Consider the following 25,852-nt stretch of genomic DNA (forward strand, 5'->3'; position numbering starts at 1 on the left):
CAAGATACAAGCAACACAAAGTATTTAATTTTTTTCTCCCATGTGGTTTACCACACGTAAAAGATAAACATTTGCAAGGCTGTGAGCAGGGGTTAAATGTTATTGTCGGAAACCAGATTGATTGTGCCAAGGCACACTCGGGAGTGTTGGATAACCCCAGAACCAGCTGTGGTAGGAAAATGTAGTCCAGCACAGTGATTTCCCCCCCAACCCCCCAAGTTCTAACAATCTTTTCACAGAAGAAAGATTACATTTAGAACTGGAAGGGACTTGAGAGGTTTTCTGGTCCATTCTTATTTTACCATTGTGAAAACAGTTCAGAGAAAGCAGTTGACTCCTTTAAAACGGAGGCAGTCTTTGTGGGGCAGCCCTGAGTCTGGCGTCCAAGTCCAGTGCTTGCTCCTTCTGTTAACCTACAAAACTGCCAGAACTGAACAAAGAGTTCTGTTGGGATAAGTGCATGTGGACTTTTACGGGCTCCCACATCCGGTGCAGCAGCTTCTAATACAGAGTCTTGTTGCATTCGGTTTCCTCTGGTGTCTCAATGGCACAACCCCATGTCCATTCGATGGCCAAAATCCCAGATAAATTCCTTCACCTGCCCCAGTCCTGGACCTGCCTTGGCAGCTCTCCCGGTGTCCTCTGTAAACGCAGCCATCGCTAGCATTGTAATGCTCTGTTACCAGGCTCCTCCTCTCCTGCGTGCCCAGTTCTGGAACGCAGAGACTATCTCAGCAAATGACTGTCAAAAGAAGGGCAGCAGGGAAAAAGGAGGTAGAACTGTGTTTGCTAGCAAACAATGATTATTCCCGTCAGTTTTGTGTACAGTTTTCCATTGTGTATGTGCCGTGCCTTCGGCTTCAATTCGACCTTCCCTTTCACCTCTCCTGGCCCCGCTCTGGCCTGTCGCAGTGTGTTTCTTCCAGTGCCTCCTCTGGACCACATGCAAGCCCCTTACTTTTATTCAAGAAATAATTTGGGTAATACCACACACATTGTCCTACTGTGCTTGGTCAGTACATCGGAGTGTAGATTAAGATGAACCTCATTTCTTAACAACTGTATCTCTTTTATAAATCTCCACTTCAACTAGATTGCATAGAAGGCTGCAAGCTTTTTCATCTTGCTGTAAGTTATTTGCAAAGCTGTCTCTAAATGAGTGTGCGAAGACAGCCAGATGAGGTCCTAGCAAAGCCGTCCTAGCAACCGTCCCACTTTCTTTTTCTATAAACACGAGGTCATCCTAGTAGCCAGCTACTTCATGCGTAGGGTAGGAGAATATCCTCACAGCAAGAGGGTGAGGTTTATTTGGCAATTAGTTCAGGGGAAAGGGGGTCTTTTGGGCTTGACATCTAACAGCTGACCTCCTAATCACCCCTCTTCCTCCTGTCACTCCCTCTGCTCTCCAGCCTCAACCGCAGGCAGGGCGGAGGACAAGTGAAACTCGGCCTTCATTTTAGTCGAGCCGTCTTGCTTTGTTCAGACCAGCCCAGCTTCCTTCCACCTGTGTGCTGGAGGGGCATCAGTCTTTACTCCCACTGCTGGACTCATGTTTTGACTCTTCCCTCCCACAGGACTCAAATGGACGCTAAAAAGCCACTGAAACAAAGTTTGACGACCCTCCCAATTTTGAAAACCAGGAAGAAACAAAATTTCACCTCTGTGAAGGTAAACGTCCTTTCATTTCGACTGGGGAAGAGAGGTGTCCTCATGAAAACTTGAGAACGCCAGACCGTGGGGACACTGCCGGGCCCCAAATATCTCTGGGGACTGTGTGAAGGGGCCAGCTGTGGAGGACCATGCTGGTTGGCAAAGGCAGGTCTAGGCAGGCAGGAGCCTGCAGATGCTCAACTGTGGAACAAGACCTTCATCTAACAGGTGGCTTGTATGTGAGGAGCCCCTGTTGCTTCCATAGTGTCTTTTATTTCATTTTGTTTATTGGGACCACACCAGAGTACAAGAATAGTTCTCAACAAATATTATTTAAGAACTCTCCCAGGAAATGTCAGAGTTTTGTTTGGGTGCATGGTTTTTGCCCAATGCATACATCCTTTTTTTTTTTTTTTTTTTTTTAAACTGCGTCTCAAAAACTATGAAAATGTCAAATGCCAGAGCCCCAAAGGTCAGATAGTGATGTGGTCCTTTTGTGTTTATCAATCTATGAGGATGCTTCAAAAAGTTCATATGAAAATGGAATTAAGAAACAAACTTATTTGAACACAAAATAAAGATAAGAGTCTTTAAAAAGTTCATGGAAACACAGATAATGAAAAAAAAATTATGCATGGGTTTAAATTCTTTTTTGCACCAGGAGAAACTTATATTTTAATGATATTTTCCATAATCTGAAGTATCTTCCTTTAAGATCAACTTCTTTCTCTCTCATCGTTGCCCAATTAGACTTTGCATGGGTTAAATAAGTTTAAGGAAGGAAATGCAAACATAGTGTTAACTGCCCCCCTTTGAGCTCAAGTGGACAATTATGCTATGAATTGGAGATTGTAAATGAATGGTATCAATTATGACCTCTTCACCCAAAAGACTGGAGTAAAAAAATTAATAATCATAGCGTTGCAACTGCCCAGTCTATTTTTAAATTTTAAATAAATTATTGCTGATTTATACATTATCATAGTATTTAATATTATGAATTATTAACAAAATTTGTAGTAAACATCAAACATTTAAATATCTTAACCGGATCTGACATGATAGCTCAACTGGTTAATCCTGTGCCTCCAAATGAAATCCCATCTGGCCAGCGGTTTGGTTCCTGGCTTCTCCACTTGCAATCCAGCTCCTTGTTTATGGCCTGGGAAAGCAGAGGAAGGTGGGCCAAGGCCTTGGGATCCTGCACCCACTTGGGACACCCAGAGGAAGATCCTGGCTTCTGGCTTCAGATAGGCTCAGCTTTGACCAGTTGCAGAATGGATGGAAGATGTTTCTTTCCGTCCCTCCTCTTTGTAAGTCTGTCTTTCCGATATAAATGAATAAATATATTTAAAAAAATACCTTAACTATGGATCTTAGCCAGAGACTTTCGAACATGATTTTTAAAGGCTGATTTCACTTGCTTGTTAGTCCACAATGTGGTCCTCTCTCTAGTAGTGTGGGATTCTTTTCACAAAGCATCCATTCATTTGGCTGGGTTCTAAAAAAAGGGAAAAAAAAAAGTTAAAGTACAATCTACCTGTGAGTGTTCTATGTTTGCCCATGGAGATTTCCCATCCTTGCTGTTTAGCCAGTGGGGCTCTCAATGCCCTGCAGGGGAATGCTCTGTATTGGAGCTTATCCTTCCTGTGTGGCCCTCTGGCCTAGTAAGTGACAGGGCATCTAGCTCCTTAATGTTTCCAGTAAGGAGAGCAGTACCCCCAGGGACCCAAAGAGCTAGTGGCCATCCAGCACCTCAGGTTAGGCCATGCTGGCGGGATGCCCTGGAGGCCTTGGAGCTGGAGGAGAGAGCTCTGTTCGTTCAGGCTTTCACTTTACAATCATCTTCCTGACCATGAGCAGGTGCTATAGAGTGTTTCTGGAATCTAGCCAAAGAGTCATGTTGTGGGTCAGCACAGGACACAAAGGGACTTTTCTCTGTCCATCTTCTTAAATCTAAGTCATTCAACTGCTAAATACCACTTCTTTACCTAGGCCTTCCTTTCCCACCTTTTTAAATTATAGATTTGTTGTCTTGTTTAGTACCTGCCTCATCTTCCAGAACCGTCTGTGTAAACAGCCCTCCACACAGGCCTGTGGAAGTTCTGGCATGTGGCCCACCTGGATGGAGGCTGTGAGCATAAACACCGGAGTTCAAAGACAGAGTGTGAAAACAGTGAATGACAAACCACTTACAAGCAACCCTTTCATGGGGTGCATTTTATCAATGTATACCTTAATAAAATTGAAAAAGTAGTCTTACGTAGATCTATGTGAAAAATATTCTGCAGATGGTGTGCTCAGTAGATAAATGAAGTTGATTTCACATGTTTATTTTTACTTCTGTTAAAGTGGTTACTACACAATTTTAAATTACATGAGTGGGTTGCTTGCCTAATGTTTCTGTTGGAAGGTGCTGTTCTAGATTGGTCGCTCCATGGTGCTGATGGATGGATGGCTCTTTGCTGAATTGTCAGCACCTCGGACAGTGCCTCGTGTGACCCAGCACTTGCTGTGTCTTTGTGGAATGAAAACAATAAACTTGAATATTCGTTTGTCCCCTCTGAATATTTATTGAATGCCAACTTGGTGTTTTTTTTTTCTTTTTAAAGATTTATTCATTTTTTGCAGTTCTTTGTGGCTAAATGGGCACAACTGGAAACTATAATGCTAAGGGAAATGAGCGAATCCCAAAAGATTAGATACCACATGTTTGCCTTGATTTAACCTGTAATTTTTTGTTTGGTTGTTTGTTATTTTTTGAACCTGTCATTGATACTGTCTCAACCCAGATGATTCGAAGAATGGAACTTGCATTATTTTTAACATATTGTTTACCCAATACTATGTCAATTAATTCCATAATGTTGTATATTGATACTGAGGCCTTGTTGGGGCTTTTAACTGACCGGATCTTTACGCTGTTAGACCTATCTTCAGACCATAGAAGGTCTCCCCAAGAGGCCACTGAACTTATCTGGACAATAAGACGCTGAACTTTATGCTAGGCATGTGTTTGCAAGCAATGAATCTCAACTGAACTTGAACTATGGTTATGCAACAAGGTGGAGGAATCCACCATGGGGGGAGGGGTATGGGAGGGGTGGGGGGAATCCCCAGTGCCTATAAAACTGTACTACATAATACAATGTAAGCAACAATAAAAAAAAATTTATTCATTTTTATTGGAAAGTCGGATATACAGAGAGGAGGAGAGACAGAGAGAAAGATCCTCCCTCTGCCAATTCGTTCCCCAAGCTGTGGCAATGGCCAGGGCTGTGTCAACCCAAAACTTAGAGCCAGGAACCTCATCTGGGTCTCCCACATGGGTGCATCCTCGACTGCCCTCCCAGGCCACAAGCAGGAAACTGAATGGGAAGTGGGGCAACCAGGACCAGATCCTGTGCCCATATAGGATCCCTGTGAGTTCAAGGCAAGGACTCCAGCCTCCGGGCCAGGATGCCAACTTGTTTTAAACATTTTCTGTGTGCCAAGGATTCACTGGGCAACCCTCCCCCCCAAAAAAAAGCTTTGATGTATCTTAAAATAGAGATTCTTTGAAGAAAACTAAATGTTTCAGTTTGATGCCAAGCATAGTAATGCCCGGCCCTCATTGTCCATATTGCTAGAATTGAAAATGAATAACTTAGTGGATCTTAACCTGGTTTTTATATTTAGAAGAGGCCAAGGAAAATTTCAAAACCAGAATTTCTAGGAGTCATGGACATTGTTTTTCAAAAGCTCTCTGCTATCATGTGGGATCAGATGTCTTTTAATACATTCATTATGTCATCAACTCTCAAGTATTTGCTGGTTGTAAGACTGGGAACTGTGCGTACATCCCCTGGTGGTGGTTCTGTTAAATGAGGGGTGAGCGCGTGAACACGCGGCTGGCTGATGCTGGGGCCAGTCAGTACTGATTCCTTTGACCTTGTCTTACTCTTTATCTCCCTCCTCTCTTTCCATATAACAAAAAGGGGTTTCCTATAACAGATGGGCTTCTAAGTGAATACAAAAGAGCACCCTTTCTGTTATTTCATCAACACTCCATATTTAAAAATCACAAAACCCAAGCTGACCACTTGGTATTGCAAAGGCATGCAAATTGCAATCAAAGCTGAAGGGAGAGGCTTCACTAGCCAGTATGCTCCAGGTTTTCAAGGTGATCCACTGGGATTTATGATTATTAACCCAACTTTCCTTTATTTTTTATTAGACCTATTTTTGTTTGGAAAGCAGAACTACAGAGAGAAACAGGGGAAAGGTGAGGGAAGGTGAAGAGAGAGAGAGAGCTTCCACCTGCTGGTTCACTTCCCAGATGACCACAATGGCTGAAACCAGGAGCCAGGAACTTCTCGGTCTCCCATGTGGGGCGGCAGTGTTACAATCACTTGGACCATCTTCCATGAGTTTTCACGGGCCATTAGCAGGGAGCAGTACTGGAGGTGGAGCAGCTACAACATGAACTGGTGCTCATCTGTGATGCTGGTATCCCAGGCAGCAGTGTAACCTGCCTTGCTACATCATCTGCCCCAAACTCACCTTTTCAATGCATGTGGGGACTCAAACTAGAAGAACATGTAATGATCCCATCAGTAAAATGTTAAGGCCTAGACTGTATAACCACAAGCAGCCAGTCTTGGCTCGATACCATTGACGGCTCAATGACAAGCGTGTTGTACTGTGAGGGGTTTGTGTTGGGGTGGCTTTGGAGTGCTGGAGGGAGCAGAGTGCTTACACACTTTTTCTCCTGTTCTCTCAGGACCCCGCTCTTCCTCCTGAGATCTACGTTGTAAGTACCGATGCCCTTGCTCTGCCATCCTTGTGCGTGTCCAGCTTTTTTTGCATCTTCTTTTAATCATGTTCTGAGGAGCTTATCACCCCATTTCACCAAGGTGACACTGAGGCCCAAAAGAGAGGAATCAGAGTGCCTAAAGACACTCAGCTAGTACAAAGCCGAAGTCAGGATTGTGATTATTTTCTGCAATTTTGGATGCTTTTTAAAGTTTGAGGTTTTTTTTGTTATTAAATATTGAGTATGTAGAAAAGAATACTTAAGATCTATACCTAAGGTATAAGGAATAATACAGAGGTGAGTGTTTGGCCCAGGGAGTAAGACAGTCACGTCTGCTATCACAGTGCCTGGGTTTTGTTCCTGCTTCCAGTTCCCAATTCCAACTTCTTGCCAGTGCAAACCCTGGGAAGCAACAGATAAAGGCTCCAAACCAGACTGACTTCCTCACCCCCGACGGCTGTCTGGCCGAGCTCAGTCCTTTGCTGGGCGTAAGCCAGTAGATGAGAGTTCTGCTTGTCCCTCTGTGTCACATATATCATATGTACAAGGAAAACAATGAGCACTGGAAGAAGTTCTGTGTGTACCTTCCCCTTGTCCTACTCATCAGCTCTCTGAGATAATCAGCTCTTGAACTTGACTTCTATTAATCCATTGTTTTTCATGGTATGTTTCTCAACCTCTTAAATGATGATCTGGTTGATTTTTGCTAATTGGTCAATATAGATTTGCATGGTATTCAGGGCTCTCTGCCCCTTGTTTTCAATGCTCAGGAGTAAGCCGGCACTCATGAGCATAGCAATTGGCTACCTTTCATTTGAATTGATCAGGTCTCTGTGCTAACCATTATCTCAAAGACTCCTCGCTCTGAGTGTTTAGTTAGTATGAATGTCATCTCTGCAGTTTGATTGCTATGGAGCATTGTATGGGCACACCATGCTTTTTGTCAGCTTAAAGTTGATGGTCATGCTGAGACCAAGGTTGGGAAGTAGTGTTTTCCTACAGTGGTCATCAGTCTGGGTTCCCCAAGAGGCTGAAAGCTGTGTGCAAGGGATAATCCCAGGGTGAGCTGAATGAATCTTTGAGACTGATGAGACTTGGGGGAGGGTACACCCTACCCAACCCCCAAGCCAGGAGTATTTCCCACAGTATAAACAGTGGAGAGCACACTAGCTCATGGGAACTCCTTTTCTATTTATAGACAACGCTGAACTTTTGAGTTGAGCTAGACACTCCTTCTCTTTAATTTTTGCACTTTGATTTTCTTCTGTCCTTTGGACTAGGCAGAATAAATTTATTATGTCACTAGTGAGAGCCATTACTCAGGAGTTTTTTTTTTTTAAGAATTATTTATTTGAAAAGCACACACAGAAAGAGGGAGAGAGAAAGTGAGAGAGAGAGAGAGAGAGAGCACTTCCATTTGGCTCACTCTCCAAATAGACTTTACTTTTGAGAACAATTTTAGATTTGCAGAAAAATTGAGCAGATACTGCAGAGAATTCCTATCGACCACTCCCTAACCCTCTACCCATCTATTCACATATTAGACATATTAGTACAGTGCATTTGTTACACGTAAAGAGCCAATATCAATACTTTATGGTTACTTTTAATGCCTATGAATTTATTTTAATGTACCTGAAAGGCAAAGTCAGAGAGAGAAGAGAGAGGAAGAGACCCTGTTTCCGCTTTGGGCAAATGTTCGTCCTTTTCTTAGGAGTATTCTGGAAGAAGGAAGCCTGTGAATTCTTTTTTAAAGGACAGAAACTAGGATCAAACCACAGCCTGTTTGCTAGACTGGACTCATTTCAGTGCCAGCTTTGTCATACCCTTATGGTACTCAGCTTAGTTTGTTTACTTAAATTGTATCCTTATACTGAATAATAATAATCAAAATTACAATTTAGTGTGCAGGCTGTAATTTTTAAAGTGACTATTAAAATAGATGTGTAACCGTTAGAAAACCATCTATGTGCAGCCCACAATTGTGCCTCCTTCCTCCTGGGTGTGCTCAGTAATACCCTTCAGAACACACTGCTCTAGGATCGGGGTTTCTGCTCCCCAACCCTTTCTAGATGTGAAGTTTCTTCTGATCAACCTGGGGTTCTGGCAGGTTCTCCTTCCGGAAGCTTTGGAGTCATCCTGAGAGTGCAGAGGGTTCTGGGCAAGGCTGCGAGCTTGTTCTGTGCTACAGAGAAACAGCCGCACAGCTTTTATTCCCTCCATGCTGAGGGAGTCTAGATTTTTGAAAAAAAAAATTACAGCGATCTTTTTAAGCATGAAAACCATCAGATGAGCAACACCAGGACTTTCTTCTGGAAAGATCTGGAAGGAGCATTTTCCTGAATAGTTATTCCTTCGTACTTTATTGAGTACTTCTTTGAGTCTTTTTTATTTTTTGGTTCTTTCTAGCTTGGGAGTCAGGAGAACTGCTTTCAAGTATATCTTTATTGTAATGAAACAAACAAAAAAATCTCATAACTTGGGGGGAAGCCATGCAAAGAGCTATTACAGTTCTCATACTTGATCTTGCTTGAGAGTAAATCTTTGACCCAAGTCCCGAAACCATCTTCTAAGATGAAGAACATCAGAATGGCTCAATCCGTGAGTCGGGTGTTACCTTAGTTCAGTCTGCCGTTAGCAAATATCTGGGGCTGAGGTGCTTCATAAAGAGATGCATACAGCCCCGAGTGTTGGCCCCACCTGTTGGCCTCTGAGCAGACCCTTGTGGTGAATGATATCACAATGGTGAGTGTGTGAACCCAAGAGGTCGCATTGCCACAGAGAGGCAGCTGCCAGATTGTCACTTTGCTTTTTCAATATCAACCTGCTATTGCAGGAACTAACCAGAGTCCTGTGAAAGCTGCTTTAGTCCTTTCTCAGAATGGCTCCCCCGCAGTGACCTAACTACCCTTCATTAGACCCCGTTGCTCAAGGGTTCCACCATCGCCATATTGGGGAGCAGGCTTCCAATACGTGAACCTTTGGGGAACACACTTAAACTCTATCTGGATCCTAGCAGGTAGGAAGCCATGGTTAGTGCCTGTCGCTGCAGGAAACCGAGGGCAAGTGGATGGCTAGGGAACCTTTTACAAGCTTTTTTTTTTTTTTTTTTAAGATTTATGTTTTTTATTGGAAAGGTAGATGTACAGAGAGGAGGAACTTCGTCCGTTTATTCACTCCCCAAGTGGCCACAATGGCTGGAGCTGTGCCAATCCAAAGCCAGGAGCCTGGAGCCTTTTCCAGGTCTCCCACGCAGGTGCAGGGTCCCAAGGCCTTGGGCCATCCTCGACTGCTTTCCCAGGCCACAAGCAGGGAGCTGGATGGGAAGCAGGCCACCAGGCTGGAGCCCATATGGCATCCCGGTGTGTGCAAAGTGAGGACTTTAGCTGCTAGGCCCACAAGCTTTTCTTCTTCTTTTTTTTTTTTTTTTTTTTAACTTAGCATCATCCTATGATAACATTCTATTCTTATCACCATACAGTGTCTCCACACAGTTTTGTTATTCATTAATGGTCAGACTATTTTTATTAATCAGTTAACCAATCAATGCAGAAGGGCAAAATTTGGCGGAAGTGGAGCTTATGTTGCACCAAAGAATGTTTGCATCATAAAGAACTTCCCCATGCAAGGGTGGTGAGATATTGGAATGGTAATAATAAGGATTCGCTGTGGAGTACTCCACACTGCCGTCTTCCCTGATCCAAAAGAAACCTCATGATCAGGTTTCCATAGCTGCCGTCCTTGTGGTGATGGAATAAACAAGGCACAGGGAAGAAGTTGACATGACCTCTTCGAGGTCTAGAGATTGTCATGGTGGGGCACAAATTCCAACTCAAAGTGCCCATCACCTAGATTATTCTGTTCCCTGAAACCTGCTTTTCTGAGAACATTAAAAGCAGATTTGAGCCCAGATTTCAAAGAAGATCCATCTTTCCTTTACTGAGAGTGTTAGCAGGTCTAACACCCGAGGACACTTTCTTGCCTGAGAGTTCCATAACTTATCCAATTTCTCCCCATGTAGAACAAAAACACCAGCATTACCTCACTCCCTTTTGTGGATACCAAGGGGAAGAAAAACATGGTTAGCTTCCCATGCATCAGCAACAAAATCCTGCTGAGGCCACCCCTGCTTCATCAGGTGAGTAGGCTGATGGACCTGCCTCGGCAGTCAAGTGAAAGACCTGGCTTTGGTCTGTAACCAGGTTAGAAAGAAGGTGAGCTTGACTGAATACGTCATGGACCTTCGTGTCATCCACAGTATGGGTTCTCAATAAACCACGAAGACTTATTGAGAACATCTGGTATATCAATGATAGATCGACATACAATATTATTTTCCTCCTGTCATTTTTCCTTTTTCTGTGCTAGGACCAAATGAGACATTCTAGGGGGAGTATCAAAATAAAGAGGTGGCATCAGCTCCTAAAATCAAGCTTTGGTGTCGTTGGGCAAGTCAGCTTTATCTCGTGGGGAACTAGCCTTCCCAAGTGAAACCTCGTTGCCCTCTCTGCCTGCAGTGACATATTGCTGAATTTGTCCACTGTATACTGTGATGTACCTGGATCTCCCGGGGCATAATGTAGGAGTCAGACAAACACTTTGAAAAAAAAAATGGAAGATTGAACAAAATTATTTTCTTTTAATGTACCTGGATATGTGTATACTGGGCCAGATAAATGATTTGTGACCAACCCCACCCCACCCCAGAGAAACTTCAGTAGTTCTCTATTGCTAACTTTTTTTTTTTCCCCTTTGGACAGGAAAATCAAACTCACAATCACGTGCTGGCCTCTGAGCTCAAGGCTTTAGAGACATCTTACCACTCTGGCATTAAAAAACAAGATAGCAAGTCAGAGCAGAAATCGCCGAGGAAGCACAAGGTGCCACTGACAGCAACAGGTATGCTTCTGGGACAGCAACAAGATGTGTGCATTTTGGGGTGGTTATGGGTGGTTGAGTTGTTCAGAGCTGAGCTGAGCCGAGCTGGAAAGGGCTAAGCTGCTGGGTGTGAGAGTTGTGAGAGCAAGAAAAAGTAGAAATTAAGTCTTCAATCTCTTCCTGGGATTGTAGAAGCAGCAGTTCAACCAAGAGAAAGTGTCAGCTCTGTACTGCCTTGGGCAAACATCAGATGCATGGGCACTGACTGGCTTCCCAGGGAACTCCAACAGAAGGCTCCTGCCACCTCATAGACCTAGGAACTAGGGAGAAGAGAGAAGGGTGGGAAGTGCAAGTCAAAAATAGAGAAAAATGCCGCACTTTCTCCTTTTGTAGAGGAGGTCTTGGCAGAAATGGCTGAGAAAGCCTTTAGTAGGGCTCCTGGCCTAGGAATAAGGGCATGGACAGCTTAGGGGCCTAGTGTTTGGCTGGAACCCACTTCAGAGTGTGCCATGCCTTGGCTATACACCAGATCTGGTGAGGGAATGGCAGCTGAAAAATATCACACATAGGTGCGTGACTGGGAGGCAGACCCCCTGTGGGAAGCTGTGAGGATCCAAAGGAAGAGACCCAAATCCATGGAGCATCTCCATTGTGAAATTGAAATTTATTGTGCTGCTGCTGGTTAGATAAGAACAAGAGCTGCCCATGACGGCCCACTTCCAGTTCTGAGCTAGTGCCAGGTGCTTTTACAAAATTGGTATCTACCTCCATGTTCTTTTGTGTGGGTTCTGCTTTCTTCCTCTGGGAGAACATGATGGCTACGTGACTGTGCAGCTCCCATGGGAGGCCAGGGGTCTTATCCCTCTTGAATGTTATTGCTTCTCCTCGAGGTTCCTTCTATAACTCTCCAGGGATTCATCAGTCACATGATCATGAGTTCTCTTCTGGGAACACTCCTCTATTTAAGTATGAATTTCATCCCCAACCCTTCACCCCTCCGGCTAAATATCAACATCCTGCTCTGATCCGAGCAATGCAGAGAAGAACCGAGGCAACTCCTTCCTGGTAGTCTGAGCTTCCCACTAGCTGATCTACTGGTCTGGATGGGAGCACTTCCTGGGTCTTCCAAGTTGCGCTTCTGTTACCCGTTTGGTCTTTGAAAACGATCATGGCTTCCAGACACTCTCGGTATAGATCATTTGTGTAGCCTGGTTCCACATTAGCTTGAGCAGATGCCTCCTTGAGAGTGTAGGAGAAAATTTCACAGACTTTGCATGCAGCAGGAACTTAACCTAGCAGCTAAGATGCCCACATAGCATACCGCATCATAATACAAGGATTTAAGTCTTGACTTCCTTTCCCAGCTCCAGCTTCTGGCTAATATAGATGCAGGCAGGCAGTGGTAATGACTCAGGTAACTGAGTTTCTGTCCTGTAATTGAGTTCTTGGTTCCTGGCTCCAGCACTGACCCATCTGTCACCCTTGTGGGCATTTGGCAAATGAAACAGTGCGTGGGAGCACTCTTGGTGTCTCATAAACATACCAACATTTAAAAGTAGAATGTGTGGAAAATGGGATTAAAACATACATTTATTTTGGTGCAAAATGATCTTGAAATCCATGCATGTAGAGGTGTTCAAAAAATGTCAATGAAAATGCATAGTATGAAAAAAGTATGCATTGATTTAAACATTTTTATACTGAAATAAATGTATCTTTTAATTCCATAAACAATATGATATATGCTCAGACTATTGTTGATCCTAAGTTTACTTTTGATTTTTTTTTTAATGCATGCTGCTGCAACCCATAGTTCCTTAAGGGTAGAAATGACCCCTTTTCCTGCCTTTGGGTTTTGCTGAAATAAGCACCTGGCCTTGAGCCTGGTCCTCGTGACGTTGCCCTGTATGAGGTTCTTGCTGCGTGAGTCTCTATAAACCACCTAGCTGAGGTCAGGCTCAGGAAGAGGCAGGGAGGCAGGCCGTAATCTGTACCCCAGGCAAATCCCTTCATCCCCTCAACTGACTGACGGCTGTAGTGTTTTTCACACAGAGGCCCTAAAGTTTTTTAAGAACCAGCTGTCTTTTTATGAACGAAGTGAAATCCTGGGCTATACAGAGCTATGGTTCCTGGGGCTTGAAGCTGACAAGCTCAACATGGCTCCCGAGAAACTGAGCAAGACAAGTTTTGATGATGAAAATGGCTCCTACATGAAGGTAATGGGGGAAGTGGATTGTGGGAAACGCGAGGGCTTGTGAGCAGGGTATTGCCTGGAAAGGAATAGTATTTCAGGGTAAGAGATAGAAGGGACCAGTAGGTACTAGACCAAAGAAATGCCATGTTTAAACATAGAAAGGTGTGCAAAGTAGTATGCCAAATGCATTATTGACAGAACACTGATTTTGTTGAGGAGTATCTGGGATAACAGGTGCACATCTGGATGACCTCTCACAGGCAGAGCACTGCACTCACTAGGAAAGACCAGGTTGGAGTCAGATGATCTCCCCAGTACTTGCTTTGTCATTGCCTCCATATAATTCCACACTGTGTGATTAGATGCACACTCTTCTATTTTACAGTGACTCTCCTTCTCTGCCACTCCCAGACAAAAACATGTTGGTCCCTGAAGTGCCTAGTGTTTAGTACTTAACTTCAGGCTGCTTTCCAAAACCTGATTCCAGCAGCTCTTCTTTTTGTCTTGGACTGTGTCTCTGGGGTAGCATGAGGTTCCCCAGGGATAGTGCAGTACCTCTTTCCAGCCTGAAGATGAAATCTAGGCAGTGATTTCCATTTCTGAGAGTGTCTGAATGTGTGAGGCTCGGTTCACAGGCTGTCAGCTCTGGGAAATTTCCTTTTCGGCACGTTTCTTCACAGGTTGGTTTTAAGAGTCAGCATGACTTTGTCGAAGAGGTGGATTTTCTTAATGGCATTCAGAGGCACGTTTCTAAGGCTTCACTAGTACACACACCACTTGGAGGACTTGTTAAAACCGGCAGGTGTGAAGGGACAGCTGGGATTTAGTATGTCCAAAAGGTTTTCCAGATGACGTCTGGATTTTCAACTCTTTGAGCCACACTTGGAGGAGAACCAGGGATTTTGTCACCTACCCTCCATCTGCAGCCATGGTTCTCAACATTTTTGAGTCAAAGATTTTTTGGGGGGGAGTCTATAAAAACTACAGAGCTTCATGCCAGAAAAGGCAACCTTCACATACAGAAAATGTCATAGAGTCAGCAGATCCTTGCTTTAGAATCCTCAATAGAATCCTGCCCTCCACTTTAGACACACTTAATCCCTTCATCCCTGCTGCATCCCTCACCCCAACCTACCTGAGCCCGAGCCTCTAAGAATTCTCTAAGGATGTCGGTACTGCCTTCTGTTAATTTACTATAACTCAGTCCCTCAATGTCCAACCTTAGAGAGCTGTTCTTTCCAGCGGGAAGAGGGGGATCATGGATGCTTTCCATAAGCCCCAATTCTCCGTCTGCATTGTATTTCAGAGCACACACACGTGCATACTGCACATCACCACGTTCTCCTGTGTGACTAGATCCCAACCGCACATTTATACTCCCATCTTGAGAAACTGTGCACAAACATCCTCCACACCCCCAACTTCCTGGGTGCAGTGCTAGCCATCAGAAAATCACAGAGCTTGAAGATTTTAAAGATTGTCTTATCCAGATTCTTTAGTTTTCAGATGAGCGCTCTGGCCACCCATGGGGACTAAATGGCTCATCTGAAGCCACCTTGTTTTTGATCAAAAATGACCTGTGAAAAATTTTTGACTAATCAATCGCCTGTTCCCTAGGAGAGAAATGGGTGATTCTGGCTCTTGGAAAATATTTTCCTTTTTAACCAAGAAATGTCAAAAAAAAAAAATTGAATTACTGTCTCTGGGATAGGGCTAAATCTGATTGAGCTTAAGCGACAACCAAATCTGATCAAGAAGCAGCAAAGCAGACATAAAGTGTCTTGATTTGGTGACACATCAAAGGTCAGAAATAGAACTCCAAGGCCTGCCCTGTGGTATAGCAGGGTAAGCTGCTACCAGAGACACTGTCATTCTGTGTAGGTGCCAGTTCAAGACCCAGTTCCTCCACTTCTCGTTTAGCTCCCCAATAATGTGCCTGGGAGGGCAGCAGGAGATGACCCAACTGCTTGGGCCCATGCTACCCATTTGGGACACCCAGATGGAACTCCTGGCTCATGGCCTTGGGCCTGGTCCAGCTGTGATTTGTGTGGACATTTGGGGAAATGAATCAGCAGATGGAAGATCTCTCTTACTGTACTTTAAAAAAAAAGCTTCCCTGCTTCCCCTCAATTGGAACTCTATTCAACTTTAACAATCATGGAATTTCCTAACAGGAAGATACCTTCAGAGCTTTTTTGTTCAATCCTCTTACACTGTAGGTCCTAAGATATGGAGAAAACTAGAGGAATACAACTTGAATCCAAGTTTACTGAATGCCATGTGAAGTGCTTTGCATCCTTGGCCATGGACAAGCCTGTGGGTAGTCTGGGGCCAGGCAATAGCCGAATCATTGCAGCAACAGTGAGGTGAGGGTGAGGGTGGTACAGTGTCCATTGTGGTTCAGAAAACTCCCCACAGGCATGAGCCATGAGCCAGCTGGGGATGGGTCCCCTGAGTCAGGGACTCCCCAGGTCCTGGAACTCTGCTCCTCACACCTGGCCTGGCTTCCACAGGTCCTACACGACCACATCGCTTATCGCTATGAGGTCCTGGAGATGATCGGGAAAGGGTCCTTTGGGCAGGTGGCCAAGTGCATGGATCACAAAAACAATGAGTTGGTGGCCCTGAAAATCATCAGGAACAAGAAAAGGTGTGGGCTCGGTGGACAGTGTAGGTCAAAGATGCGGGGACCCTGCATATGGGCACCCTTTTCCTCTGGTCTTTCTCTTCCCTTTCATCTTTCACTGCCTCTGCCTGGATGCTTCCAAGAAGGGTCAAAGAGTAAATGAGAAAGTGGCGAGTTTGTGATGCTTTCTGTTACCCTAGACCATCTTATTGGGATCTCAGGGAAGAACTAAGGACCCGGGCTCAGAGCTAAGGCATAACTTGATACCTGTATTTTCTGTCTCCATGTCTTTTTTTCCCTCTCCCACCCCCTCTGCCATTGCCTAAGATTCCACCACCAGGCCCTGGTGGAGCTGAAGATCCTGGAAGCTCTCAGAAAGAAGGACAAAGACAACACCTACAACGTGGTGCACATGAAGGACTTTTTCTACTTCCGCAATCACCTCTGCATCACCTTTGAACTCTTGGGGTCAGCTGCTATGTTTAATAATTTGCTTCCATTTGAGAAGTTACTTAAGTGACAGATGGGAAACTTAGAGGTCAGGATACTGGATTTTCCTGGGTGTGACTAGCATTGGTAATGAGTTAGAGTGGACACAGGAGCTGCTCACCGATCCAGAAATTCTAGAAGTAAGGATGCTGGGACCAAAAAAGTTGCTGTCTCACCTGGTCCTTCTGTCTGCCTGTCCTGGGTATAATGGCCTTCGATGTGCTTCCCTGGGCTGGATGCTGACTCGATGAAACAGCCAGAACAAGTTCTGGGCTCCCAACAGCTTAACTGAAATATGTGGGAAAACACTTTATTTGTCTGCCATTGGCTTCCCAACTGAAGAATCTGGATAAGACAATCATTAAATTCTTCAAGCTCTGTGATTTTCTGATGACTAGCACTGCACCCAGAGCAGAGCTTTAAACCCTAAGAAAAATGCAGCTAGGTATTCAGAAAAAGGGTTTTGAGCCTCACCAAATAAGGACAACTGCAGGTATTTTTAGTAAAAGGGTAGAACGCTGATAATTAGATGGCCTGGTCTGACTGAATATTGAAGCTGAAAAGTTAACACTAACTGTGGAGGCATGCTAATTTGATGACTTCTCTCTGAAAGGGTTGCCCGCTGCAATTTAAATAAAACCCAAAAGCCAGAGTGCATTTAGCCAAGGAGAAGAATGGTGGGTGAGCTCTCAGACGCCAGTGTTACTGGATTCACTGAGCTCTCGCGATGGCATTGCTGATGGTGAGATTACCTAGCCAAGGGAAAGCTGGCATCTCACCATTTCTGTTGCTTACAAAAGTGTGGTTGATTCTCCAGTGGGAAAAGGTGAATTATCTTCTTGCTGACAAACTGGATAACCCAGGTTGCCCTCCTAGGCCCTTCATCACAGTGTCCAGATGGTTCTCATGGTACTTAAATGAATTCTGAGAGGTCCAGATATGGGGACAAGAAACTAAATTCCAAACAGGCTGATGAGCCTCCCCGGGGTTACAGGTCAGAATGGAATCATTTCTCCAGTGCATCCCTCGCTAAACCCTGGAGGTCAATTCATCATAGAAAATGGAAGGCTGGGAGGAGCCAGCAGGATACAACACACAGGATCATTTCTGGGTTCTGTTATTTCTTGCATATCCCAAACTGACAGCTCAAAATAAGGCTTTCTTTTTCTCCTGTGTCTTCCATTAGCATGCAACAATTGCAAGGCAGAGGTCTCTTTATAATATCTCAGACTCCAGCCACCCTGGAGAGCTGGTTCTCTGGAATGAGCAAGCACCCTTTCCTGGACAGCCATGCTAGAACAGGATCCAGCAGCTGTGCCTGCTTATGTTGGGGCAGGAGCTCTGCATCTTGTCTCCATCCCATCTTTCCACTGTCTTGCTCCTTGTCCACATGGCCTTATTATCTGGGATGGGGGTAGGGGGTGCTGCTGGATCAAGTGACATTTATAGGCTTCCTAGATTTGTGCCAGAGGCCCGAAGAATGGCTAATATGACAGAAGTCTGCTCCAACCTCTTGGCCCACAAGCATAGCCCTGTGCTTGTTACATAAGGGGACATCTGAGAGGCCAGCCCTGTTGAGCTTCATCCTGGGCCTGCCATGAATCAGGAACACTGAGTAAACAGGACATAAAAGGCCTATCTTCCTGTTGAGTTGACTCTCGAGGGAGAGCAGGTGGCAGGTGCGAACTCAGTCCGATCCTTTGGACACCTGTAGCATCAGCTTCTCTCTCTTTTCCCCAGAATCAACTTGTATGAGTTGATGAAGAACAACAGCTTTCAAGGTTTCAGTCTGTCGATAGTTCGGCGCTTCACCCTCTCCCTTTTGAAGTGCTTACAGATGCTTTATGTAGAGAAAATCATCCACTGTGACCTCAAACCTGTGAGTACAATCTCCATCCCACCGCGGGAACACATTCCCTCCATTCGCTGGCGGTGGCTGGAGCAGGCAGCATGGCTGAGATCCAGACTGGAAGCCACGCAGTCCTACAGATGGGTTCTGTCAGTCCAGTGGGCTGCAGGGAAGCCACAGGCCCAAATCCTGAGCAACAGAAGAGAGCAGGGCTGTCATGGAGACAGGGGTAGCAAGGCCTGAAGGTTGGCCTCCAGAAGGGTTACGGAAGTCTAGCAACCTGTTTTCTTGACTGCCTTTTGTTTTCTGTGAGAAAATTGACAGTCACCAACAGCCCTTAGTGCTTGCTGGGTCCTTGGGTTCTCCTTTTTGTCTAACTCCTCACCAGAGCCCTCTGCCGCAAACCCCACGCAGACCAAGGTCTGTTCTCCAAGTGTGTGTGTCCCTCCCACAGCTGTCCCTACAGGCCCACTCCCTTGCTTCCTTATCTGCCTCTCCCATGGCACCACCACGAGCTCCCCCAAGGTCACTCTCACGGCCCCTGGATCTCACACAATACTCAGTAATAACAATGATAAGCAAACACGTATTAAGGGAGTTCGTGGAGGTGTGGGCATTTGGTCTGTTCTCCAAGATTGATGTATGTTTATGAGAGAGTCGCAGGGAGAAGGAAGGAAAGAGAAAGAGATCTCTCCTGTGCTGGTTCATTCTCCAAATGGCTGCAGTGGCTGAGGCTGCGGCTGGGCCAGGCCAAAGCCAGGAGCCAGGAGCTTCCTTGTATCTCTCGTGGGAGTAGCAGGGACCCAAGAACTTGGACTATCTTTGACTGCTTTTCCGAAGACATTAGCAGGAAGTTGAAACTGCTTGTTTGACTTTGAGATCCTTGAGTACATGAGAGCACAGGCAGAATATTGCCTTCTTATCCACGACGATACTGAAACACTTGGTTTCACATTTACCCATAATCAGCCCAGGAATGGTTGCCTTTGAGACATGAGGAGTCTTCTGCTGTCCTAGCAGTATGCTAATGAGGGCAGATAATGGAAGCATTAAAGAAATCTAGGCAGTGGCATTCGTCTGTCCTTATAAGAGTAAGATGCAGAACCAGATGTCAAAGCTAAAGCCACTGTCTTCAGGAATTACGCAACTGCTAAAGAAATGCAGCAAATCAGTGCTGACTGGGTCCCAGTCAGGGGTACAGATTATGTGTCAGTTGGGTGTCAGAGGAAGGGGAAGATCATGAGATGTAGAGAAGATGGGGAAGATCTTTGGAAGTGGCCATGTTTGAACTGGGCTCTGAAGGATGGACAGAATTTGGGTAAATAGAGTTAGAGCAACCTAATCCAAACTTGATGAATGTCTTATCTTGTTTCTAGGAAAATATAGTGCTCTATCAAAGGGGCCAAGTCTCCGTCAAAGTTATTGACTTTGGATCGAGCTGTTACGAACACCAGAAAGGTAGGCCCTATGCCAGTGCCTCGGTCTGAGTCTTCCCTTCACACCTGAGGTCACCTGGTTTCTATGCTCAGCAAGAGTGTGTGATTTTTGAACACAATACTTCATTTGTTTAAACTCAGGTTTATTCATCTATAAACAGAAGGTTGGGTTCAAACAGCTCGGAAGCTCTCCTAGTGTGTGGGTTTTGAATTATCTAAGAACACTGGGTCCTAGAAACCAACTAGATGTGTATCAGAATCATTCAAGGACTCTGACAAATCCTAGTTTTCAGGGTCGCATTCCAGATGTTCAATGTCCAAATATGTGGGAGTTTGGGCTGTAGAAAGTAAAACCATTCTAAAGTTTGACTGCTTTGGCCTTACCAGACTTTTAAGATTTTTAAATTTGTTCATTAATGTGAGAGAGAGGATGGGGAAAGAGACAGAGAATCTGTCCACTGGTTCACTCTGAAAATGCCCTGGGGCTGGGCCAGGATTTCCAGGACCTTGGGACTTCATTTGCATGTCTTCGGTGGGTGGCAGTGATCCCGGTACTTGAACCATCACCTGATGCTTCCCAAGATGTGTGTTAGTAGGAAGCGAGATCAGAAGTGGAGCATCTGTGACTCAAGCCAGGTATTGCAGTGTGAGGCTGTGGGATGTGGGCATTCCCAATGCTGACTTATCTGCTACACCACAACACCCACACCCAGATTTAGCAGGCTTTATAGGCTTTGCCAGCTAGAATTCAGCGAGTAGCCCTGGTGGATGAGGACCACAAGACCACATTTCCACAGGCGTAGAAACAGGAACTAAATCCAGCAATCAGACTCCAAAGTGATCATTTCATTTCATTGCTGTATTTTTGTGTGTGTGCATTTCTAAGTTCACTGCCACATAGCAGAGAAAATATTCAATATTTGTCCTTTTGGGACTGGCTTCTCTCTCTCTGTAACTCTGTCCTTCAAATAAAATAATCACAGCAGCCTCTCTAAGCTTTTAGAAGGACCAGATAGATGTTTCCAAGCACAGTGCAAAATCGCGTTTGAGGATGTGTCACTTTTTTCTTTTGTGTGTGGATCCTATGAGAAATCCCAGCTAGAAAACATTGCCCCCCACAGAGAACTGCGGTGTTTATTTTTCTCAGGTTCTGGAAGCTGTGTAACCTGCTAGACAGCATTCGTTCTGAGTCCTAAGATACTCAGATCTGAACACTATGCTTCTCTATGAGTTTTCTGAATTCCCTTTTGATCTTAAATAGTGAGAGTTTACCTTTTTAAATATTTAGTTTTTATTTGAAAAGCAGACTTAGAGAGAGAAGGAATAACAGAGAGGGTCTTCCATCTGCTGGCTCATTCCCCAAATGGTCTCAACAGCCCTGAATGGAGGTAATCTGAAGCTGGGAACCAGGAGCTTCTTTGGGGTCTCCCACGTGGGTGTAGGGACCCGAGGACTTGAAACATCCTCTGCTGTTTTCCCAGGAAATAAACATGGAGCTGGATAAGAAGTAGAGAAGCCAGGACTAGAACCAGCGCTCATATGGGATGCCGGCACCACAGGTGGAGGATTAGCCCATTGAATCACTATGCTGGCCCCTGACTTACTTTCTGTATAGGATGTGGCCACTAGCATTAGATTGTCTGATTTTAAATTTTGGCTTTTGGGCCCAGTGTGGTGGCTTAGTGTCTAAAGTCCTCATCTTGAAAGTGCCAGGATATCCCATATGGGCGCCCGTTCTAATCCTGGCAGCCCTGCTTCCCATCCAGCTCCCTGCTTATTGCCTGGGAAAACAGTCGAGCATGGCCCAAAGCTTTGGGACCCTGCACCCATGTGCGAGACCTAGAAGAATTCCCAGGCTCCTGGCTTTGGATCAGCTCAGCTCCGGCCGTGGCGATCATTTGGGGAGTGAATCATTGGACGGAAGATCTTTCTCTCTGTCTCTTCTGCTCTCTGTATATCTGACTTTGCAATAAAAATTAAGCAAATCTTAATTTAAAAAAGAAATGCACTTCTAAAAATAAATAAATAAAAATAAGTTTTGGCTTTGTCACGTAGACCCCCTGTCTCCCCAGGTTCCTCATCTACAAGATGGAGACAATGATAGTACCTGCTACAACTACGACAACTCAGGGTTATTGTTGGGACTGAAAGCATTTTTGTATATAAAGCATTTGGAATCATTAAATGCTACATAAATCCCATTAAATTCATAGTTCTAGAGCCCAACACAATAGCCTAGTTGTTGATGTCCTCACCTTGCACGCACTGGGATCCCATATAGATGCCAGTTCTAACCTCAGCAGTCCCGCTTCCCATCTAGCTCCCCGCTTGTGGCCTGGGAAAGCAGTTGAGGACGGCCTAGGGCCTTGGGACCCTGTACCCATGTGGGAGACCTGGAAGAAGCTCCGGGCTCCTGGCCTCAGATTGGCTCAGCTCCCAGGGATGGGTGACAGTCCTTTGATGATGCCCCAAGATCCTATGTAGGGAAGAGTCTTCTGAGGTGTTAATTGGTGGTTTTGTTGCTCCAGAGTTGAGAAAATCTTTCCAAAGAATATTGGTTGACCAGGTCCACCTCAGTGTATGCACCGACCCAGACACTTGCTGCAAAGCTCGGCCAGGAGAGTTGTCCAACCTGTTCTGCTTTTCATCCTCTGATGAGGAGCTTGACATCTGCTGCTGGTCTAGATGAGCTGACCGTCATGTCCCCCATGTGCATATGGACATGCTGTCTACTGCACAGGTATCAGCAGCTGAGGAGACCTAGTCCTGATGCATGCACTCCAAGGGCAGACCACTACATATGATTTTCCCTGAGGCTGGGGTACATTCTGTTTTATTTCTTATTTTTTTATTAATTAATTTATTTTATTATTTCATTATACAGTTCCCTAGGCTCTGGGATTTCCATTTCCCCTTCCTCACTAATTTTCCCCATGTCATTACAATATCATAGTTCTCCACAGTCAGTCATAAGTCCATTTTTCTGCTATTTAAGTGTATCCTGACATTGTAGGCATGGGCAATGACAGAGTCGAGCATCCTATTCTCAAGATACGTTCAGCAGTTTCATTAAGCGTCCATCTTTGATTTGGAAGTAGTGATGTACACTGCACTATATCTTCACATCTTTATGTGATAGTCTATACTACACAGTTACTAGACATCCCTTTAAACAACAAGCCATGAAACAAAATCAACAACAGAGAGAAAAATAGAAAACTTACAACATGAGGTTAAATGACCTGCTACTGAATGTGTCATTGAAGAAATGAAAAAGAAAAGACTTTCTTGAAGCAAACGATGCAATTGTGTGACTTATGACACAAGAGTCATTCAATAGCGTGTTAATTTAACTTGGCCGACTTAGTTTCGCATCTCTGAAATGGGTGCTCCTTTGGAACTCCTGTTAAGTGGGAATAACATCACTGAGTAATCAAATTGCTAGGATGGTTGGATGTGACATCTCCCATGTGACTCGTGAATTCTGACCTGAGGTCACAAGTCTCTCTAAAAGCTCATAGGATAAAACTGGGCTGCAATCTAAGTTCTCGGTCACCCTCCACCATGAAGCTATCCATGAGACTAGAGAAGAATGTTCTGGGAAAGGAGATTTTTTTTTCCATGTGAGTTTTTCTCCCTCTTAACTCTCTCAGTCTATACCTATATTCAAAGCCGGTTCTACCGGTCGCCAGAAGTGATCTTGGGCCTGCCCTACAACATGGCCATCGACATGTGGAGCCTGGGCTGCATCATGGCGGAGCTGTACACCGGTTACCCTCTGTTTGCCGGGGAGGATGAAGTGGAGCAGCTGGCCTGCATCATGGAGGTGAGGAGGTGGGCTGGCCACTAGCATGGTGAGGTCTGCACCATGGCGTCCCTCAAGGGTTGGCTTCAGCACACACCTGCCGAGGGCTGGTCTGGGTTGACTGTGCTCTCTGGTACATTATTGAGTTGGCCTGTAATATTTTCACTGAGAACTTAAGTAACCGCAACGAATGTCAGTTGCACCATCATCATCTAAATAATGACATTTTAAATTCAAGCTGTTATATATGTATTTCACAAGAAAAAGTATGTGTGTGGGGGTGTGGCAGAAGCTGATAGAAAAACTCAGAAGTATGTGAACAAACTCTCCTTTAAGAGTTGGACCTTTCTTTTTCTTTTTTGTCCTCGACCTAACTTTCATTTCTATTCGACTTATTCCATGTGGCATTCTTCCAGTTTCATTTATATTTTGAAGTCTACGTATTACTGAAACATAAACATTTTCACATCACCGTACACTCCACGTGTGAAATATTTGCTTCTGGTGAATGATTAAAATACAAGTAATGTGCAACTCTTGGTAAAAACAAAAAACTTACCAAACATAAAATATGAAAGTTTATTGAGTGGAAAAAAAAAAAAGGTAGGCCAGCTTTTCTCTTTTTCCACCTGATTCCTGTACCAACAGGTGAACACTACTTCTGGTGGGAATCAACAGCCGTAGGAGTAAGCCATTGCAGTCAGTCAGCCACACAGATGGGAACCCTGGAAAGAGACCTACTCAGGGGGTCCCCTAATTCTGTCACTCCTTTTGAGTTCCATGTAAACAACCAAAGGATTACATCATCAAAAATTCTTGTATGACCTGTCAGCTGACAACATGATCTTTTTGAAAACAAATAACTGGAAATTATCTTCTTTATAAATGTATTGTTCAGTCATTGACTATTCACAATCTTTATGAGTATCAACTCTGCTATGAAATGATGCATCAGATGGCCTTGACTGGTAACTCTTGCCGTTCAGTTAAACAACTTGCTGTTGCAAATGTTACGCTTTACAGTTTGCCCAGTAAAGAAAGATATTTTGACAGCAGAAAGTCTTTTTGTATGTAAGAGACTATTTTGCAATATTTGTGAAAAATGAAATGAAAACATACCTAGTTTGGTGCAAACATTGTGGAAATCCATGTATATAAGGAATCTTCAAAAAGATCATATGAAGTATACATTGTGAGAATTCTGTGCATGATTTTGACATTCTTCGCACCAAAATGAGCTTGTCGTATTAATTAAACTTTTCTGTTAGCTTTTTGAAGTTGCCCAGCATTTATCTTTGTATATGAGACATTTCTGTTATCCGGATTGTGACAAGAGACAAGCATACCCTTGAAAATCACCTGCTCTGAGTAATTTCACTTATGGATGAAACGAACAATAAAAGATCAAAGGAATTTAGGTACACGTAGCCTTTCCACAGTAGCTGCATTGGATTGAACACTAATCCAAGAACCAGCAAGCCTGGGGTCTAGCCCTGGATGTGTCTCTTTGGCAAGTTACTGCCCCACCTTGGGCTGTAAAATGAGAGTTCAAAGCAGGTAGCTTCCAAGGTTAGAAATGAGTGATTCTGAGAAACATCCATGAGCTGTTGTTACTCCCCTAGCCGGGAGGCGAAGTCTGGCCAAGGTGCCGCCTAGCTCTAACAGCCTTTGAATCAGTGACTCCACAGAGAGTGAAGCAGCTTTCTGTGCTTGTTGAAGGTGCTGGGCCTGCCGCCAACCAGCTTTATCCAGACGGCTTCCAGGAGACAGACGTTCTTTGGTGAGTTCCAAGATCTAATTCTCTTTCCTGTTGTGTCCAGTGGGGGAATCATAAGCCTTCAGGACATTCCCCTATTCCTGGGTAGTCACCACTCCACACCAAAACAAGCGATCATTAGGAGCTCCTCCAAGAAACGTCATAATAATAAATATGTTGAGAAATGACACCAAATAGGCATGGCAGAGATGGGGTGCAGTTGGGATGGGGGGCTGGGATCGCATCGGAAATGAGGACCCAACAATGAACAATGAAAACGCACAGAGCAAGCCGTGGGCAACCTCATGCCCAGACAATTCATCAGCAAGCATTAGGAAGTTGCTCCCCTTCCCCAAGCACCTTGCCCTCCCGCA

The 25,852-nt window shown here is 44.6% G+C and overlaps 1 protein-coding gene across 3 annotated transcripts in view; it reads left to right on the forward strand.

The window, feature by feature from the left end:
* DYRK4 (dual specificity tyrosine phosphorylation regulated kinase 4) overlaps positions 1-25,852 on the forward strand; it is a 34,960-nt gene that overhangs the window by 3,111 nt on the left and 5,997 nt on the right. The window contains exons 2-12 of one of the 3 annotated variants that reach the window (XM_040978760.1): positions 1,575-1,674; positions 8,981-9,046; positions 10,467-10,583; positions 11,206-11,344; positions 13,376-13,539; positions 16,031-16,167; positions 16,471-16,611; positions 18,373-18,511; positions 19,858-19,939; positions 23,571-23,743; positions 25,442-25,502. In XM_040978760.1, the coding sequence (XP_040834694.1) occupies positions 1,575-1,674; positions 8,981-9,046; positions 10,467-10,583; positions 11,206-11,344; positions 13,376-13,539; positions 16,031-16,167; positions 16,471-16,611; positions 18,373-18,511; positions 19,858-19,939; positions 23,571-23,743; positions 25,442-25,502 (1,319 nt within the window). Of the gene's footprint in view, positions 1-1,574; positions 1,675-6,412; positions 6,443-8,980; positions 9,067-10,466; positions 10,584-11,205; positions 11,345-13,375; positions 13,540-16,030; positions 16,168-16,470; positions 16,612-18,372; positions 18,512-19,857; positions 19,940-23,570; positions 23,744-25,441; positions 25,503-25,852 lie in introns of those variants that run through there. The other 2 variants (XM_040978762.1, XM_040978761.1) reach the window with 2 other exon arrangements.

The sequence above is a fragment of the Ochotona curzoniae genome, unplaced genomic scaffold, assembly GCF_017591425.1.
Source record: "Ochotona curzoniae isolate NIBS_2020 unplaced genomic scaffold, NIBS_Ocur_1.0 contig_2927, whole genome shotgun sequence".
NCBI classification, from domain to species: domain Eukaryota; kingdom Metazoa; phylum Chordata; class Mammalia; order Lagomorpha; family Ochotonidae; genus Ochotona; species Ochotona curzoniae.